The sequence below is a fragment of the Macaca mulatta genome, chromosome 7 (genome assembly GCF_049350105.2).
Source record: "Macaca mulatta isolate MMU2019108-1 chromosome 7, T2T-MMU8v2.0, whole genome shotgun sequence".
Taxonomy (NCBI): domain Eukaryota; kingdom Metazoa; phylum Chordata; class Mammalia; order Primates; family Cercopithecidae; genus Macaca; species Macaca mulatta.
Window position 1 is genome coordinate 11,469,913 of NC_133412.1, and position 16,301 is coordinate 11,486,213.

General features: G+C 39.2%; 1 protein-coding gene across 13 annotated transcripts in view; it reads right to left on the reverse strand.

Moving 5' to 3' along the window:
• Positions 1-16,301, reverse strand: part of SLC12A6 (solute carrier family 12 member 6) — a 103,268-nt gene that overhangs the window by 40,492 nt on the left and 46,475 nt on the right. For 6 of the 13 annotated variants that reach the window (XM_077939068.1, XM_077939070.1, XM_077939067.1 and 3 more), the window contains 2 exons: positions 3,479-3,523; positions 485-549 (listed from right to left, as the gene is read on the reverse strand). The exons of 1 other annotated variant lie outside the window; for it this stretch is intronic. Coding sequence is in view for 2 of the 12 variants with exons in the window: in XM_015141797.3 (XP_014997283.1) it covers positions 3,479-3,523 (45 nt within the window). In the remaining 10 variants the exon portion in view is untranslated. The remainder of the gene's footprint in view (positions 1-484; positions 550-3,478; positions 3,524-16,301) is intronic. 6 more of the 13 variants (XM_015141797.3, XM_077939071.1, XM_002804705.4 and 3 more) reach the window with 1 other exon arrangement.

Below are 16,301 nucleotides of genomic sequence, written 5' to 3' on the forward strand. Positions count from 1 at the left end.
CCTCCACCTCCTGGTTCAAGCGATTCTCCTGCCTAAGCCTCCTAAGTAGCTGGGATTACAGGCACCCACCACCATGCCCAGCCAATTTTTTTTATTTTTAGTAGAGACGGGGTTTCACCATCTTGGCCAGGCTGGTCTCGAACTCCTGACCTTGCAATCCACTTGCCTTGGCCTCCCAAAAGTGCTGGGATTATAGGCATGGTGAATCACTGCACCCAGCCGGAAGATTTTCATTCAAGCTTATAATATCTTTTCTGAGTAACTTATGAGACGGTTAGAAAATACAACAAAAAAACCTTTCACTCTTTTCCAAACTCATGAATATCTTTTAATAAACCAGACTTTTAAAGATTTTGAGGCTATAGCTAAAACACAGATACTTAAGACAGAAGATGATAGTTCTTCAGAGCATGAGAAAAAAGGAAAATAAGATCTGACCCCATGAATCTAGGAGAGAGAACTCAGGCTGGCAGGATGGACATACCTGATAATTTGGCTAGAAGACTGGATAAATCCTCAGGTTGGCCAAAACTTGAATGCAACTGTAGGCTGCCAAATGAGATGAATGTTTGAAGTAGTCTCTTTGCAAATACTATTAGAATTTTTTGGCTTATAATGACTAAGATAACTCTTCCTTCACAATCAAAGTTACTTCTTTTTACCTATAGTTCCCCAGGTATCCTTTACTGCAGGTGGTTAGCTGGGAACAAAATCCAGCTTAGTAATACTGGAACTGTATCAACTTTTGACTGTCCGCTTCATTAGCTAAGCTGCCACCATTGTACATGTATTCCTGACGATAATGAACTATTCTCAAACATCTCTGCCTGTCATGTATGTATCAGGGACAGAAGTACTTTCATAGTTTAGAGGAAAGATGTTCTTTTCATAGTCTGGCAAAATTTTTCAGTGAAAGCTTAATAATTCCTGATCCAAATATAAAATTTTTATATACAGAAGACTAATTTTGAGCAACGTATAGAAACTATCCAATATAAAAGTATTAAAAAATAGCCAGGAATGGTGGCTCATGCCTGTAATCCCAGCACTTTGAGAGGCCACAGTGGGTGGATCACCTGAGGTCAGGAGTTTGAGACCAGCCTGACCAACATGGTAAAACCTTGTCTCTACTAAAAATACGAAAATTAGCCGGGCATGGTGACGTGCGCCTATAGTCCCAGCTACTCGGTAGGCTGAGGCCAGAGAACTGCTTGAATCCGAGAGGCAGAATTTGCAGTGAGCCAAGATGGTGCCATCACACTTCAGCCTGGGTGACAGATCAAGACTCTGTCTCAAAAAAAAAAAAAAAAAAAAAAAAAAAAAAAGAACGCCTCTAACATCACACAGCCAGGACCTTAGTGATCAGATTTGTATATTTATGTCAAACCATTTACTCAACAAATATATACTGAGTGCCTAGGATGTCAGGTACTGTTTCAGCACATAAACTCACTAAAGGAATGAGGGCTATGGTCTCATAAACTCTTCTCATTAACTCAAGGACTATTTTAAGTCTTTAATGTAGAAAGAATGAAAAAGGAGTATCCCAGTTTCTTCAACTAATCCTCTGAAGTTTTCACTTTCCCTACTTTGGACTTTTTGATAGCTTATTTTTCCACAGCTGCTTTACACATATTACAGCTAAAAGTTCAGCAGTGATCAAAATAAGCCTCAAATCAAAGCATACACACACACACACACACACACACACACAAAGTGTTAACATACTAAATAATATACCAAAAATTACTTAACCGCACTTATGCTGAAGGAAGTATAAATAAAAAACGAGATGCTATTTTTACCTATTAGCTAAATAAACTATTTTAAGATTAATAATATCTGTTTATTATTATTATAGGGAGTCAAGCATTACTCCATACTTGTGAGAGTTTAAGCTGGTGTATCTTTTAAAAAATGTACATATCTTTTGAGTAAGGAATTCCACTGATAGGAATTTACCCTACAAATATACTGGCATTAAGACTGCAGGATAATACAAAAAATTAGCCAGGTGTGGTGGTGGGCACCTGTAGTCCCAGCTACTCGGGAGGCTGAGGCAGGCGAATGGCGTGAACCTGGGAGGCAGGGCTTGCAACGAGCCAAGATCGTGCCACTGCACTCCAGCCTGGGCGACAGAGCAAGGCTCTGTCTCACAAAAAAAAAGGAAAAAAAAAGACTGCAGGATATAAGGATAAGATATTCATTGCAACATAACTTACAACAGTAACACACCTGGAAATAAATGCTCATGAGTAGGAAACTGGCTGAATGAAATTATAGTGCAGGTGCACAATGAAATACTCTTCCATCACAAAGGAATGAAGCAGATCTTTATGTACTAAGATGTCCAAGGTAAAATGTTAAGTAAAAAGAAGTGGTCTGTATAATAGAACAGTCCATTTACTATAACATCATTGATATAAAAAGGAAAAGATAGTCGTATATAATATAAACAATTATAATTAAAAATTTCTAGAATCCCCAAAAAACTATCAACAGCAAGTACTTTCAAGAGGTGGAAGTGAGGTGGTAAGAGGAGGAGATACTTTTACTTTCTTTGTATATATATACCTTTTGTTTGAGCTGAATGCCTCATCAGAGTATGTTTCTTTTTATATTTTGAAAATTTATCAGTCCTGAGGTCTTGTGAAATTCTTGTCAAGGCCGGGCGCAGTGGCTCACGCCTGTAATCCCAGCACTTTGGGAGGCCAAGGCGGGCGGACCACGAGGTCAGGAGATGGAGACCATACTGGTTCCAACATGGTGAAACCCTGTCTCTACTAAAAATACAAAAATTGGCTGGGCGTGGTGGTACACGCTTGTAATCCCAGCTACTTGGGAGGCTAAGGCAGAAGAATTGCTTGAACTTGGGAGGTGGAGGTTGCAGTGAGCTGAGATCGCACCACTACACTCCAGCCTGGTGACAGAGCAAGACATTGTCTCAAAAAAGAGAGATATTCTTGTCAAATTACACACTTACTTTAAAGAAGTGATACCCAGAGGAAGTAAATTCATTTCCATAACTTGTTTCATAGATAAGGAACTGGAACACCAAATTCTAAGGACTGCTTGAGGACACGCTGTTTATGAAGTACTTTCAATAATTAAAAAGGTGATCAAAAGGCCAAGAAAAGTAATAAAAAGGGAAAATTAGCTGCAAAGTCAGAGATATTATCAGGTATTATAATACCTTCTTTTCCAAATTATCTTTAAAAAAATTCTAGTTCTTAGATTTTTTTTAACCATAGACCATGCAAAATTACTTTTTAATTTAACTGAGTCTTAGTAATCAATTATGGAAGTAGTTTCCTAAAACTTACCAAGTTGGGAATAGAAACCGCAGGAAAAAAGTTGGTGGGTGGGAAGCAGAAAAGGAGGGGACAGAAAATAGAATCAGAGAAGGGAGTAATGTCTGTTAGGATAAACGAGTTAAGGGTGACTTTGAATAGAGTCAATCCCCACAGTAATACTATACCTAACAGTTGGCTGTGTTCCCCTGTGATGGAGTTCTGACTCGGGTCTGAAAAACAAACAATTGAAAAGAAAAGAAAAAAATGAATGATCAAAACAAATAATTTCTTTAAAATCAGCAACAAAAGTCAACCAAGGAAATAAGCAAAAAATTAAAAAAACTTATGAAATATTAATGTGAAGATAATAAAAAATAGAATGAACTAGTGTAAAGAATGATCACATTCCTCACAAAGTTAAATATAATTACCATCAGCAATTCCACTCCTAATTATACTTTCTTTTTTTTTTTTTTTTTTTTTTTTTTTTTTTTTTGAGACGGAGCCTCACTCGGTCGCCCAGGCTGGAGTGCAGTGGCCGGATCTCAGCTCACTGCAAGCTCCGCCTCCCGGGTTTACGCCATTCTCCTGCCTCAGCCTCCCGAATAGCTGGGACTACAGGCGCCCGCCACCTCGCCCGGCTAGTTTTTTGTATTTTTTAGTAGAGACGGGGTTTCACTGTGTTAGCCAGGATGGTCTCGATCTCCTGACCTCGTGATCCGCCCATCTTGGCCTCCCAAAGTGCTGGGATTACAGGCTTGAGCCACCGCGCCCGGCCTATACTTTCAAAATAATTGAAAACAGGGACTCAAACAGATACTTTACCACCAAGTTTATGGCAAAATTATTCACAGTAGCCAAAAGGTTGCCAGGTATACTTCTACAGATGAATGAATCAACAAAATGTAATATATACATACAACGGAAAATTATTCAGCTATAAAAAGGAATGAAATTCTGACACATGTGACAACATGGATGAATTGAAAACATTATGCTAAGGAAAACAAACCAGACACAAAAAGATAAATATATGACTCAATTTATATAAAATGTTGAGAAAGGGCAAATTTACGGAGATGGAAAGTAGATTAGAGGATACCAGGGGCTGGGTGGAGTAGGGTATGGAATGTTATTGCTTGAAGAATACAGCATTTCTGTTTGGGGTGATGAGGAATTCTGGAAACAGACAGTGGTAATGTGTGTACAACATTGTGAATATAATTAATGCCACTGACTTGTACACTTAAACACAGTTAAAATTGTAAACTCTGTATTGTATATACTTTGCCACAATACAAAGTAAATTAAAAAAATAGTAATCACACAAATTTGACCAAGCAATAGTTTCACAAAGTAGAAGGATGATTCAGGGCTGTGAGTTATATTTTTAATGACAAAGGAACATTTTAACGACAAAAAAAAAAAAAAACAAAAACACTTATGGCTATAGCAGCTCAAAGTTAAGACATAAATAAAGCACTTATTACTACTAGCAGATATGTTCTAGTTTGACTTTAAGATACACTGACTAAATTGGCTTTCATAAATATCAATTTCTTTAGTAATCTGAAATAAAGTTAGTGGCAATAAGCCAAGTTCCTAATGCAAGAGATATTGACAATCATCATTTAACAGTCAACCACTTGCTTATTTTAAAGGTTTGAAAAGCACTAAGAGCTAAAAACAGAAAAGACTAAGCTCCACTTTCCTCAAAGACTAAATATCTTCAGAAGCTGAGGATTCTGGCTTCCTTGAATGTGCCTGGGGTAACAAAAATAATTGTAGACCAGGGCTTATGTGAACAATGGGAAAAAAGTTACATCTTTATTTTCACTAACATCTAACTGAAGTTTAGTATTTTCTACAGTTATGATGTATGTAACAGATTACATAAAAGTACCTGTGATTTTTGTCTAACAATAAATCTCAGATATTTTTATATCACATTATTGTTGTTTTAGACAAAATCTTCCATAGTCTACATATATTTTATATATCATTTAATTAAATCTAACAATTTAAGCCTCCCAGATCGAAAGAAACAATTAGAATACTCAACAAATTCCAGTTTCTGATGTATACTGGAGTATACACTATATACTTTAATTAAGGAAGTAAGGTAGAAACCTGATTTCTACCATAATAGTTTTAAATACTATTTGAACATTTAAAAATTTAGTTTCAGGGGATTTTTTTCCTTAATTTGGTTTGAAAAAGGGAAATTTGAAAAGTTCCTATTCTAGAATATTTTCCCCAAACATACCAGCAAGTGAATTCCCAGTTTTTACTTTAAACTTATCTTACTGCCCATCTAAATAAAGGATATCGGGGCTGGGTGCAGTGGCCCCTGCCTGTAATCCCAGCATTCTGGGGAGCTGAGGCGGGAGGATCATGAGGCCAGGAGTGTGAAACCAGCCTGAGCAACATAGAAAGACCGCATCTCTACAAAACATTTCAAAGGTTAGGTAGGCATAGTGGCATGTGCACCTGTAGTCCCAGCTACTCAGGAGGCTTAGGCAAGAGGTTCCCTTGAACCCAAGAGTTAGAGGCCCCAGTGAGCTATGATGATACCACTGCACTCCAGCCGGGGTGACAGCAAGACCTTATCTCTCCCCCAACCTCCCGCCATATATATATATATGTTGTTCTTGCACATAAGACAAAGTAAGAATAACAGTTCCGTAGTCACCCTCTCCCTTAGGGAAAATTGGGCCCTATCATTACGGAGAAGCAAGTAGGTATGTGGCATGAAAAGAAGAGTAGAGAAAGCATAATAGAATTTTAGAACTAGAAGAACCTTGGTCATCATCTAAATCTACTTCAGTGACTCTAGAGGAAAAGCTGGGGAAGGGTTATCACATCATCTATTTTTCTCTTTAAATCATACCAACACTTCTCCTTCAAGATTCTGATTCCCAGCTATAGTCACTAATATGAATACCTTGTATCTCTCAGGTGTGCAGGAACAGAAAAAGTTGAGAACCTCATATTTTAATGTTTATAGTTCTAAAAAATTAATGCCTGGGTTAATCAGTGGCTAAGACACATCACACTACTGCCCAAAGAAAAAGGGTATAGTCTTGATGCTTTGACAACTTATGGTTTTGCTTCTCAATATTCTGTAATTCTAACTTTCTTGTTCCAAAACAAGGTATAATAGCCTAAACCAAGTTATTTGAAATTGCCAGGGAATATGGCCTATGAAAAGAAATAGGAAAACATCTCAGATAACTCTGGCAGACTAGGTGTGGTTTTAGAGAGGAAAATATAAATGACTTTTCCTTTAAAAAGAATTAACTCGGCCAGGCGCAGCGGCTAATGCCTGTAATCCCAGCACTTTGGGAGGCCAAGGCGCGTGGATCACCTGAGATCAGGAGTTCAAGACCAGCCTGACCAATATGGTGGAACCCCGTCTCTACTAAAAATACAAAAATCAGCTGGGCGTGGTGGCATGCACCTGTAATCTCAGCTACTCCAGAGGCTGAGACAGGAGGATGGCTTGAACCCAGAAGGCAGAGGATGCAGTGGGCCAAGACCACACCACTGCACTCCAGCCTGGGCAACAAGAGTGAAACTCCATCTCAAAAAAAAGAAAAATATTAACTCCTCTCTTGTGTAATATACTTTCTTGCCTTCTGAGCTGTGCATATATGATGTATGTATACTCTTTAGACAAGCCAGGAGTCTTCCTTTGAACACCCTCCTATACTTCAGAAAAGTAGAAACAAGTCTTTTTATTTTTTTGAGATGAAGCCTTGTGTACTATTTTTTACTTATTTATTTGTTTTTGAGACAGAATCTTGCTCTGTCACCAGGCTGGAGTGCAGTGGCGCGATCTTGGCTCACTGCAACCTCCACCTCCCGGGTTCAAGCAATTCTCTGCCTCATCCTCCTGAGCAGCTGGGATTACAGGTGGCCGCCACCATGCCTGGCTAATTTTTGTATTTTTAGTAGAGTTGGGGTTTCACCATGTTGGCCAGACTGGTCTTCAACTCCTGACCTCGTGATCCACCCGCCTCAACCTCCCAAAGTGCTGGGATTACAGGCGTGAGTCACTGCGCCCAGCCAGAAACAAGTCTTTTGTGTGGTTCCCTACAAGTTCAACTTAGATTTTTATTTTTCATTTATTATAATTGAAAAATTATGGGCAATCCTTGATACTTATTTAGTAATCTGAAGACTAACCTCCAAGAACCTGCAAATCTTTTATTAATATATACAAAAGCTAAAACAAGGCTGGGCAAGATTCCGTTTCAAAAAAAAAAAAACCAAAGAACTAAAACAAAGGTCAATCTGGGAGTATATAGGCCCATGAACCCACTAGAATGAAACTAGTTTTGCCTGTAAAAATTACAATTGTTCAGTGGATTTAACTTGAAGGGCGTTTCGGGGTTTGCAATCCAAATTGTGCAGTCATCATGCTAACACTGCTCAGATATGTCTGAGCACCTTTCAATTGTTCTGTGTCTAAACTCCCCCATTTACCACTTTTCCTGACTGTGTCATTGGTGAGGGCACACCCAAGTTTGCCCAAGACTGGGAGTTGTCCTAAAGATTACTCAAAATGACATTTATTTTAAAGACATTATTTTCTCTAATAGGAACTATGTGCCAAGAATGTCACTAGTTTTATCCTTTGATGGCCTTCATAAACAAAGCTACTCTTAGGACAAAATACAACCAAGTTGTAATAAAAAGCCAGAGATACTCTATAAGTCAAAATGACAGATCAAATAAAAAATAGAAACTAGGTATCTATTAACAACAGGTAGATGTAATCAGAAAAATGAACTGAAAATATTTCCTTGTAACAGTAATGATATGGTAGTTTTACAAATAAGCACTTGCTCAATATATTTAACTTATCTTGGGTACATAGTAAAGAATGAAGATTTTAGTTTCCTGCCATGCACCTGGGAGAATGGAGACAGAGTGAAATGATGGTGGGTGGTACTCACTTGCAAAACTGCCTCTGTCAAGTTTTTCTGAAGAACTTTATTATTTTCCTTAGTTTGCCAATTCTTTATGTTTCTACACTACCTCATAAAGGACAAAAATTCTTATTTTAATTTTTAATGTAATAAAAATATAGTTTAAAAAAGATATATAGAGCCTACATATGCCAAAAAAAAAAAACCCCTCTAAAGATCATTAAGCTAAAATGTGTACTTTAGTCCACACCATCTGCTTGTAGTGGCTTGTGTAGACAGTTAACCGTAACAGAATCAGCTGTGATAGTAGCATGGAACCACATACTGTACTTCATGTACAGTGTATATTCCTTAGTGCAGAAGTACATATTCCTTAGTATATTAATAGGGATTTGGTGAGCAATGGTTTGGGGCAGGGACTGTAAGTAGACTTGTCAAATCTATTCAAAAGATAAGTTGACTGCTCTAAAGTGTGATTTCTCATACCCTTCATAATGTTAATGACTGCCTAGCTAATCTCCAAAAGAAGAATAGAATATTTAGCATTCCTAAACACATTGGAAAAGAATTCATTTTGTATCAAATACCTTGTATAGTTAGTGTCCTATGATATACACTTTGGGAATCCTTGAACTAATTCCTATCAATATGCTAAGGCTAAAAGATAACTCCCCGGCTGGGCACAGTGCTTCAAGTCTGTAATTCTAGCTACTCAGGAGGCCGAAGCTGGAGGATTATTTGAGGCCAGGAGTTTGAGGCCAGTCTGGGCAACACAGCAAGACCCCATCTCTTAAAAAGAAATAAAATTAGCTGGGTGTGGTGGCGTGTGCCTGTTGTCCCAGCTACTCAGGAGACTGAGGTGAGAGGATACTAGAAACCAGAAGTTTAAGGCTGCAATGAGCTATGATCACTTACTCACTCACTCATTCACTCAGCACTATTTCCATTAAATCAGTATTTTCAAAATTTGCTTGGTTAAAACAATCATGGGGTATTTGTTAAACTACAAATTTCTAGGTCACATAACTAACCCTAATGACTCAATTTTAAGGGAGGAGGCTGAGATTCTGTAGTTTTACCAAGTGCCTCAGATGGCTACTATAAAACTTCATTCGTTCAACCATTCTTCTGTTTAAATATCTGAGTGATTAATCAGTCCCCGTCATTTTTCTATGTGCTAGGGATAGAACATAAATAAGGAAAAGTTCCTTTTGTCATGCAGATATGGGAACATCAATAAGAAAAGAAAATTAATAGCTGGGCACGGTGGCTCACGCCTGTAATCCCAGCACTTTGGGAGGCCAAGGCAGGCGGATCCCCTGAGGTTGGGAGTTCTAGACCAGCCTGGCCAACATGGTGAAACCCTGTCTCTACTAAAAATACAAAAATCAGCCAGGCGTGGTGGTGGGTGCCTGTAATCCCAGCTGCTTGGGAGACTGAGGCAGGAGAATCACTTGAACCTAGGAGGCAGAGGTTGCAGTGACTGGAGATTGCACCATTGCACTCCAACCTGGGTGACAAGAGCGAAACTCCATCTCAAAAAAAATAAATAAATAAAAATAGAAGAGAAAATTAATAATCAAGATAATTTCAGCTTATGGTGTTATAAAGAAAATAAAGAATGGTGATTAGAGAGGCTGTTTTGCATTGGGTGGACTGTCAGGACCTTTCTGCGGAGGTAACCCTTAAGGTGAGACTTGCATGAAAAGGAGCCAGACATATGAGGATCCTGAAAAGACTGATCAGGGCAGAGGAAGAGCTGTGAAAAGACCCTAAGATGGGAATCAGCTTGATATATTTAGGAAATATATTAATGTAGCTAAAGCATAGTGAGTAAGTAACAAAGTTTTTTTTTTTTAAAAGAGGGCAAATTAGGTACACACTACATGTTGTAGTGCAGCACACTATCGTCAGGAGTGTGAATTTTACTCTGAAAATGATATAAAACAATTGAAAGGTTAGCGGTTTTTTGTTTTCTTCTTTTAAACAGGGTCTTGCGCTGACATCAAGCTGGAGTGCAGTGATGCAATCATGGCTCACTACAGTCTCAACCTCCCAGGCTCAAGTGATCTTCCCGCCTCAGCCTCCTAGTAGCTGGGATCACAGGCATGCGCCACTACACTCAGCTAATTTTTAAATTTTTTTATGGAAACAGGATCTCCCCATGTTGCTCATGCTGGTCTTGGTCTCAAACTCCTGGGCTCAAGCGATTCTCCTGCCTCAGACTCCCAGAATTACAGGTGTGAGCCACCATACCTGGCCAGCATAATTTTTTAAAAATGCAGGCTGCTGGTTTGAGAATGGATTGTAGGGAGACCAAGAACAGAAATGGGGAAACCAGTTAGAAGTTTACTGAAGAAACCACAGAAAGACATGATAATGACTGTAGTGAAGCTGATGGAGGTAGGCAGGTTGATGATATCTTATGGAAAGAGAGCTCACAGGCTAGTCTTCAAACATAACGTCCATGTTACTTTCTTTTTTTTTTCGAGACGGATTCCTGCTCTGTTGCCTAGGTGGGCGCCATCTCGGCTCACCGCAACCTCTGCCTCCCGGGTTCAAGCGATTCTCCTGCCTCAGCCTCTCAAGTACCTGGGATTACAGGCACCTGCCACCACGCCCAGCTAATTTTTGTATTTTTAGTAGAGATGGGGTTTCACCATGTTGGCCAGGCTGGTCTTGAACTCCTGACCCTGCGATCCACCTGCCTCGGCCTCCCAAAGTGCTGAGATTACAGGCATGAGCCATCATGCCTGGCCCATGTTACTTTCAAATCTGTAGCTCTTTCATTTATGTATTCAGTAAATATTTTTTGAGAACCTTCTACACGTGAAACACTATTCTAATTACTAGAAATGTAGTAACAAAATCCTTGCCATCAAGGAGCTTAAATTTTAGTGGAGAAAAGACCAACAAGTAACCTACGTCAACAGCAGTAAGTGATAAAATGAACAAAAAAGTTGAGTAAGAGAATACAGAGGACTAGTGGGAGAGTAGTTTGTGTGCACACTTAGATACTCAGTCTGAAAGGCCTCTCAGATAATATAACATCTGAGCAGAAAATTGAAGATACACAATTTTCTGCAGGATATTTCTGCATATTGTATATTTCTAGACAAATATCTGCAGGAAGAACAGTTAGTGCTAAGCGAAGCAGGTATGTGTTGGCATGTTTGATGAATGGCAGCAAGGAGACCAGATGATCAGACAGAATAAGCAAGCTGAAAGTGACAGGGAATAAGAGACGGATATAGATGCTGGAGGAGGAAACACAGATCACGTGAGGCCTTGTAGGATATCGTCAGGAGTTTTGTTTTTCCTGTGAGATAAGAAGCCACTGAAAGGTTTTGATTTCTGTTTTAACATGATCACAACAGCTATAGTCTGGAATGAACAGATTGCAGGGGCCTAGCAAATAAACAGAGAAAAGTTAGAAGGCTCTTACAATGGCCCAAGGAAAGAGAACAGCAGCACGGGTCAGATCAGAAGTACTGGAGGTAATGAGACGTGGTCAGATGCTGGGTATGCTGACTAGCCTAGGTATGTTTCAAAGGAAGGACTGACAAGATTGGCATGCTGATGACTGGAAACAGGGCAGGAGAGAAAGAAAAGAGTCAAAGATATTTCCACAGCAATTAGATGAACAGAGATGCCATTTACTGAGTTGGAGACTGACAGAGAGCTAGTAATCTAAATTAAAGGAACAGTGCTTATGATGGTTTTTTTTTCCCCAAGCCAGCCTAGTAGGTAATCCTGCGTAATGGAAAATCAGTGGGCTGCATTTTTTAATTAGGTGTGAGGTCTCCATGTACCCACCAAATGGTAGTAAGTAAGAATTCATTTAAAGAGGTGGAAGTAATCCAAATGTCCACCGATGGATGAATAAACAAAATGTGCTACATATACACACACACACACACACACACAATGGAATATTATTCAGACTTTAAAAAGGAAATTGAGACACATGCTACAACATGGATGAATCTTGACAGCAATACACTAAATGAAATAAGCTAGTCATACAAAGGCAAATACCATATGATTCCACTTATATTAATCATCTAAAGTAGTCAAATTAATAGAAACAGAAAACAGAATGGTGGTTAACAGGGGTTAGGGAGTGGAAAATGGAGAGTTGTTCATTGGGTATAGAATTTCAGTTTTGGAAAATGAAAAAGTTCTGGAGATCTGCACAACAATGGAAATACTCTTAACACTACTGAACTATACACTAAAAAATGATTAAGATGCTAAGTTTTATTGCTTTTTTTTTTTCTGAGACGGTCTTGCTGTGACACCCAGGCTGGAGTGCGGCAGCACGATCTCAGTTCACTGCAACCTCTGCCTCCCGGGTTCAAGCCATTCTCCTGCCTCAGCCTCCCGAGTAGCTGAGATTACAGGCACGTGCCACCACGCTCAACTAATTTTTTTGTATTTTTAGTAGAGATGGGGTTTCACCATATTGTCCAGGCTGGCCTCAAACTCCTTACCTCAAGTGATCTGCCCACTTTGGCCTCCCAAAGTGCTGGGATTACAGGTGTGAGCCACTATGCCTGGCTTTATGCTATTTTTTTAAGCCACAATTTTAAAAATTGTATTTGACTCCACAGGCTTTTGGCAAATACATTGTGGTCTTCATTAGTAGCATTCATAAGTCTAAAATGAGAGCTCCATTTTCCATTTTTAAAAATTTCCCTGGCTGGGCATGGTGGCTCACGCCTGTAATCCCAGCACTTTGGGAGGCTGAGGTGGGTAGATCACTTGAGGTCAGGAGTTTGAGACCAGACTGGCCAGCATAGTGAAACCCCATCTCTACTAAAAATACAAAATATTAGCTGGGTGTGGTGACAGGTGCCTATAATCCCAGCTGCTTGGGAGGCCGAGGCAGGAGAATTGCTTGAACCTGGCAGGCGGAGGTTGCAGTGAGCCAAGATCGCATGCCACTGCATTCTAGACAGAGCGAGACTCCATCTCCAAAAAAAAAAAAAAAAAAAAAAAAAAAATTTCCCTATGTGTATTAATTATCCAGCAATCTTATCTCCTAATCCACAAGATAATACGTGCTCATACTATGCTTCCAAAGAGGACAAATCATAAAGCTTAAATATTGACGCCTAGCGCAGCTACAGAAATTACTTATAACAACTTGCTTGAAAGAAGCCAATGAGGAAGCAAAACAAAGCAAATGCCAAAGCAAGGTATGTGTTTTTGTTTGTTTGTTTTTATACTTTAAAACTTTAAGTTCTGGGTTACATGTGCAGAATGTGCAGTTTTGTCACGTAGGTACACAAGTGCCATGGTGGTTTGCTGTACCCATCAACCCGTCACCTACATTAGGTATTTCTCCTAATGTTATCCCTCCCCTATCCCCCAACCCCTATAGGCCCTGGTGTGTGATGTTCCCCTCTCTGTGTCCCTACGTTCTGATTGTTCAATTCCCACTTATGAGTGAGAACATGTGGGCTTTGGTTTTCTGATCTTGTGACAGTTTGCTGAGAATGATGGTTTCCAGCTTCATCCATGTCCCTGCAAAGGACATGAACTCATCCTTTTTTATGGCTGTATAGCATTCCATGGTGTATACGTGTCACATTTTCTTAATCCAGTCTATCACTGATGGACATTTGGGTTGGTTCCAAGTCTTTGCTACTGTGAATAGTGCCACAATAAACATACATGTGAATGTGTCTTTATAGTAGCATGATTTATCATACTTTGGGTATATGCCCAGTATTGGGATTGCTGGGTCAAATGGTATTTCTACTTCTAGATCCTTGAGGAATCACCACACTGTATTCCACAATGGTTGAACTAATTTACACTCCCACCAACAGTGTAAAAGTGTTCCTATTTTTCCACAACCTCTCCAACATGTGTTCTTTCCTTATATTTTAACAGCTGCCATTCTAACTGGCGTGAGATGGTATCTCATTGTGGTTTTGATTTGCATTTCTCTAATGACCAGTGATGATGAGCATTTTTTCATATACCTCTTGGCTGCATAAACGTCTTCTTCTGAGAAGTGTCTGTTCATATCCTTTGCCCACTTTTTGATGGGGTTGTTTGCTTTTTTCTGGTAAATGTGTTTCTTTGTAGATTCTAGATATTAGCCCTTTGTCAGATGGATAGATAGCAAAAATTTTCTCTCATTTTGTAGGCTGCCCGCTCATTCTGATAGTAGTTTCTTTTGCTATGCAGAAGCTCTTCATGATCCCACTGGTCAATTTTGGCTTTTGTTGCCATTGCTTTTGGTGTTTTAGACATGAAGTCTTTGTGCATGCCTATGTCCTGAATGGTACTGCCCAGGTTTTCTTCTAGGATTTTTATGGTCCTAGGTCTTATGTTTAAGTCTTTGATCCATCTTGAGTTGATTTTTGTATAAGGTGTAAGGAAGGGGTCCAGTTTCAGTTTTCTACATATGGGTAGCCAGTTTTCCCAACACCATTTATTAAATAGGAAATCCTTTCCCCGTTGCTTGTTTTTGACTGGTTTGTCAAAGATCAGATGGTTGCAGATGTATGGTGTTATTTCTGAGGCCTCTGTTCTGTTCCATTGGTCGATATGTCTGTTTCGGTACCAGTACCATGCTGTTTTGGTTACTGTAGCCTTGTAGTATAGTTTGAAGTGGGGTAACTTGATGTCTCCAGCTTTGTTCTTCTTGCACAGGATTGTCTTGACTATGTGGGCTCTTTTTTGGTTCCATATGAAGTTTAGTTTTTTTCCAATTCCGTGAAGAAGGTCATTGGTAGCTTGATGGGGATGGCACTGAATCTATAATTTACCTTGGGCAGTATGGCCATTTTCATGACATTGATTCTTCCTATTCATGAGCATGGAATGTTCTTCCATTTGTTTGTGTCCTCTTTTATTTCGTTGAGCAGTGGTTTGTAGTTCTCCTTGAAGAGGTCCTTCACATCCCTTGTAAGTTGGATTCCTAGGTATTTTATTCTCTTTGTAGCAATTGTGAATGGGAGTTCACTCATGATTCAACTCTGTTTGTCTGTTGTTGGTGTATAGGAATGCTTGTGATCTTTGCACATTGATTTTGTACCCTGAGACTTTGCTGAAGTTGCTTATCAGCTTAAGGAAATTTTGGGCTGAGACAATGGGGTTTTCTAAATATACAATCATGTCATCTGCAAACAGGGACAATTTGACTTCCTCTTTTCCTAATTGAATACCCTTTATTTCTTTCTCTTGCCTGATTGCCCTGGCCAGAACTTCCAAGGCTGTGTTGAATAGGAGTGGTGAGAGAGGGCATCCCTGTCTTGTGCCAGTTTTCAAAGGGAATGCTTCCAGTTTTTGCCCATTCAGTATGATATTGGCTGTGGGATTGCCATTAATAGGTCTTATTATTTTGAGATATGTTCCATCAATACCTAGTTTATTGAGAGTTTTTAGCATGAAAGGCTGCTGAATTTTGTCGAAGGCCTTTTCTGCATCTATTGAGATAATCGTGTGTTTTTTGTCGTTGTTTCTGTTTACGTGATGGATTACGTTTACTGATTTGTTATGTTGAACCAGCCTTGCATCCCAGGTATGAAGCCAACTTGATCATGGTGGATAAGTTTTCTGATGTGCTGCTGGATTTGGTTTGCCAGTATTTTATTTAGGATTTCTGCATCGATCTTCATCAGGGATATTAGTCTAAAATTCTTTTTTGTTGTGTCTCTGCCGGGCTTTGGTATCAGGATGATGCTGGCCTCATAAAAGGAGTTAGGGAGGATTCCCTCTTTTTCTATTAATTGAATAGTTTCAGAAGAAATGGTACCAGCTCCTCTTTGTACCTCTGGTAGAATTCCGCTGTGAATCCATCTGGTACTGGACTTTTTTTTTTGATTGGTAGGTTATTAATTATTGCCTCAATTTCAGAACCTGTTATTGGTCTATTCAGAGATTCAACTTCTTCCTGGTTTAGTCTTGGAAGGGTGTATGTATCCAGGAATGTATCCATTTCTTCTAGATTTTCTAGTGTATTTGCATAGAGGTGTTTATAGTATTCCCTGATGGTAGTTTGTATTTCTGTGGGATACGTGGTGATATCCCCTTAATCATTTTTATTGTGCCTATT